The sequence below is a fragment of the Priapulus caudatus genome, unplaced genomic scaffold, assembly GCF_000485595.1.
Source record: "Priapulus caudatus unplaced genomic scaffold, Priapulus_caudatus-5.0.1 Scaffold10, whole genome shotgun sequence".
NCBI classification, from domain to species: domain Eukaryota; kingdom Metazoa; phylum Priapulida; class Priapulimorpha; order Priapulimorphida; family Priapulidae; genus Priapulus; species Priapulus caudatus.
The window spans coordinates 454890-458978 of NW_014577071.1; the positions used below are offsets into that span (position 1 = coordinate 454890).

Consider the following 4089-nt stretch of genomic DNA (forward strand, 5'->3'; position numbering starts at 1 on the left):
TCAAAATAATATTGGTCCAGTAAAATTTAGTCCGGTCCAGTAAATTTTGCTGGCTTGGTGGACCGAAGGTCCAGTGTTTAGAAATTTCATTCGTGAAGACTGCGTGTGCACACGTACACGCCAACAAATATTTATAATAGCTATTCATTATATATATAAATGTATATATGTGTATATATTATATGTGTTAAAATGTTAAACCACGAGTGTCGAATCAACATGTTTCCATACACCATGTAAAATTCACCTATAATATCGACGAGATATTGAACATGTTAGTGTTTATGAGAAACACAGTCCTCCATGTTTAAACCCTAACTTGTTATCATCTTGCAGAGCTGGGTCGGGCAATCCTGTAGTGACTGAATATGATGGACAGTACAGCCACGACAAAAGCCGGGCCAAGCTGGAATGGCAGATCCCGGTGGTGGACAAGTCCAACAAAAGCGGCAGCATGGAGTTTAGCATTGGCGGCGGAAGTGCTGATGACTTCTTCCCTGTGTCCGTGTCATTCGTCTCGAAAAAGTCGTACTGCGATCTGTTGGTGAGTAGAATTTGGCGAGGGACCCGCAGACGTTGGTTCCAGGTTTGTTGTTGCAGTTCCAAGGGTGCCCCATCTATTCCTCCAGCGTTGTCAGTTACCCTATGGCTGCAGTTCCCGATTCAGCCCTTGCATAGAGTTATTATCTCTCAAGTAAATAAAAAAATAAAAAACATGTATCAAATTAGGTCTCTCCCGTTAGCAGACATAATACAGACTACTCCAGTGTAAAAATTATCTTGAGTTTGTGGTGTTATGGTATATAAAAGAGCAAATAATGCAGCCACATTCCGCAATGTCGTAACAGTTGACTTGTAGATAGCGCGCCATACACAAGTGAATCTAATTCCTGCAAAAGTGCATCTTATTTTGTGACTGATGTAAGTGGTTACAGACTGGTACCGCATTCATGTATCCAATAACAAAGGTTAAGGACATTGAAGGTCTCATGAAAAACAAGTGAAATCTATATTTAACTGGCAACAAGAAGTCAGCAAAGCAACTTCAGTCCTTGCATATGTTTGTAAAAGTAACGACGTACGAGTGTTCTAAGACATGTTAGCCTCACTGTAGACACTTGCTGTTACGCAAGCAATACCAGTGCGTATTAATTATTATTGATTATTATTAATTATATTGTAATTGTCGAGAAAACATGATAACGGTCGGGAAGACTGTTTGAAATCCTTACTTTAATGTGGGTTTCGTGCAGCCTGGTGATCCAGAAACTGCTATAGCATTGAATGATGGCAGTGTGGACACTGTACGGTTGTTTTCATTTTTCTCCGTAAGTAGTGTTGTATGGTTACAGTCTAGTAGCAGAATCTTCCTCACACTTACCTACAGGTTTCGCTGATGGTTGTTCTTTGTTTTTTTTCAGATTGATGATGTTATCGAACAAGACAGTACTGAATCCGTCAGATACTCTACAGATATTGCTTTCTATGTGGACAAGTATGAGGTGGTTTAAGGGTCTGATGCACTCAAACTAGAGAATATTGTTAACTATTATGAATTAATTTGTAGTATTGAATAAATATGGGTAATCTTAGGAAACTTTGCCACGTTCTCCACAAACTACGGTTAATTTTGTACAGGTTTTACATCTAATGAGATATCGATAAATAACTATTTGATTCTGACTCCAACAACTCTATTCACCCAAGTTTGGGTTCAAAATATCCAAGAATTTTCAAACGTTGTGTTTACCAGTTAAAATAAAGAATTGCCTGATAAATTTTCTCAAATTTCAATTGATAGTGTTAAAGTGTGCTTGATCTTTATGTATTTGTTCAATCCACCATCATATCAATATTGTGATATTTCTAACCAGATTCATCAGACTCCGATGGTGTGTGTATGCTTGCCATGCACTGCCCATCAGGTTTTCGCATGCTAGTGGAAACGCAGTACGTAACTTATTTTTTTAATGGCCCCATGTATCTCTATGAAGCATGTTATCTAGTTACATTAATATGTACATTGAGCGCATATGAGCTAACAACGTTTGCCAGGCGGAACGACCTACTTGACAGATGTACATGTATCTTACAAATTCACACGTAAACGTCATGGTGGTGGATAATTACATGGTGATGCATTCAAGCTAAATGAAGCTTATGTGGCAAAGCTAATGAGTGATGTACAGACATGTGTGCATATTTAAATATTTGTAGACCCGTAATAAATGTGTTTGTGTGAAACTCGGAGGAAACCTTGAGATGGTAGAATTGATCACCATGTAAACGTCAATTTTCGTAGCCACGATGAGTGGGAAAATTCATTCGTACCAGTGCTGTCGATTGTACATGTACTAATGATTTGTTGTGAGAAATTCTAACATCCTACGAACATCCTATATCAAACCTATACTGTTAATTAGGTTTATGCAAACTTAAATGACAACTTTCAAAGGGATTTGGTAGAACAAAGCTAGGCTACATGGTTAATTAATGATTAGATGAGTTGGAAATACCAAGGAAGTTATGGTTGCCAGATTGCTCTGCCGTGAAATAGGCATAAGAAGATATGCAATTGTTCTGCTGGTTAGCATGGATGCATGAACGTAGCGAATCGCTATAGAATAAAGTAAGATTACGTGAAGAGTACCTAGCCAGTGCATAGTAGCGCCATCTACATGCATCATGGGTACTACGTAGACGTTCTTCCAGCAATTTATTGCATATACACACGTCATTGCAGATCCGGCTTCAAAAGTATCTGAATATATAAATATTTCTGTACCATCGATGCAAGAAAGCATGCAATATTTCAATCTACACGACCCACACATTAATAGCAAATATATTGTTGATTATTGCTAGCTTTGTTGGTGTTTATGATGAACCAGTTACGAACGTGGTGAGGGCATGGTGACATTTTGCTAGCCTATCATATTAACCTGCTGGGTAGCGCTATGATGATTTCGTACACATAAATATTACAGGCCATTAGGTATACGATAAGGAATGGTTATGATGGTTTGGTTGCCGAATTGTAGATTTGACAATGTATGCCCTGTTATTTCTTTATATTGATGTAGGGCTATTTTGAGTCGGTTTTATGTAATCTCAGTGGACTCTAAATTGTTCTGTCAAGCACGCCGCTATTATATATTGTGCATATATTGTTTGTATACGCACTATGTATTTCCTTCTTTATACATGGCCTAAAAAGTATAAAATTAGCCATATGAGGATGTACATAAATTTAGCATTGTGTGTTGGACTAAAATACAAGTGACGTCTTCATACGAAATACAAATAATCTAAAGAACATGAACCATGACTTGTACTAGAGTTTTTGCATTGAATACTATATTTTGATGGATGAAGTATTGATAATAAAGTAACAGTTGCATAACATTACAGAAATAAAGTATCAATCCAGTTTGCAAACACTATATATTATATCTTCAACTTTGCAATGGTAATTCTTCTGTTGAGCTTTCGCGTAACCAAATATACATAATGAGCAAAGAATGTTATTTATTTGTTATTACTAAAGGTCATTTATAGGTATCTGACATTGTCAGGGGTCAAATTAGTTGTCATTATTCACCCCTGATATTATGTTACACACACTTCACATGCCTGACATATGCGTTCTCTGTTTGGCTTCCCGGTAGATGGCAGAGCGAGCGTTATACGCTTGCATCACGCGAGGTTATCATTTCATTGTACTGCTACTACCAGGCAAACCAACTAATAATCTTCTTGTTTTCCACGATTAAAAGAAATATCTTCATGGCTACATTAATTAGATTATCCACCGCTACTGTTTATATTAGTATATGCTGCAGTGCTACACGTTTTTGTTACACTGGTGTAATATTTTCGAGTGGCTCTGGCGTCTATCTATTGCTGATGTGTGCGTCCGCGTTTCTCGGTTCCCTGACCAACCGTGTTCAGCGAATGCGTATAAATAAATGTATATGAACAATATTTGTTACTGAAGGGTTGGTTGTAATGATTCACGCCCTAGACTAGGTAATACACTACGACCCAATATATTTCACGAGAATGTGGATGTAGGAATTCTACCTACAC

The 4089-nt window shown here is 37.5% G+C and overlaps 1 protein-coding gene across 1 annotated transcript in view; it reads left to right on the forward strand.

The window, feature by feature from the left end:
* The window catches only part of LOC106807168 (coatomer subunit delta-like), a 10376-nt gene extending 6931 nt beyond the window's left edge, over nt 1-3445 (forward strand). The window contains exons 10-11 of the mRNA XM_014809439.1: nt 337-544; nt 1422-3445. Coding sequence (XP_014664925.1) covers nt 337-544; nt 1422-1511 — 298 coding nt within the window. The 3' untranslated portion in view covers nt 1512-3445. The remainder of the gene's footprint in view (nt 1-336; nt 545-1421) is intronic.
* The last annotated feature ends 644 nt before the right edge of the window (nt 3446-4089 follow it).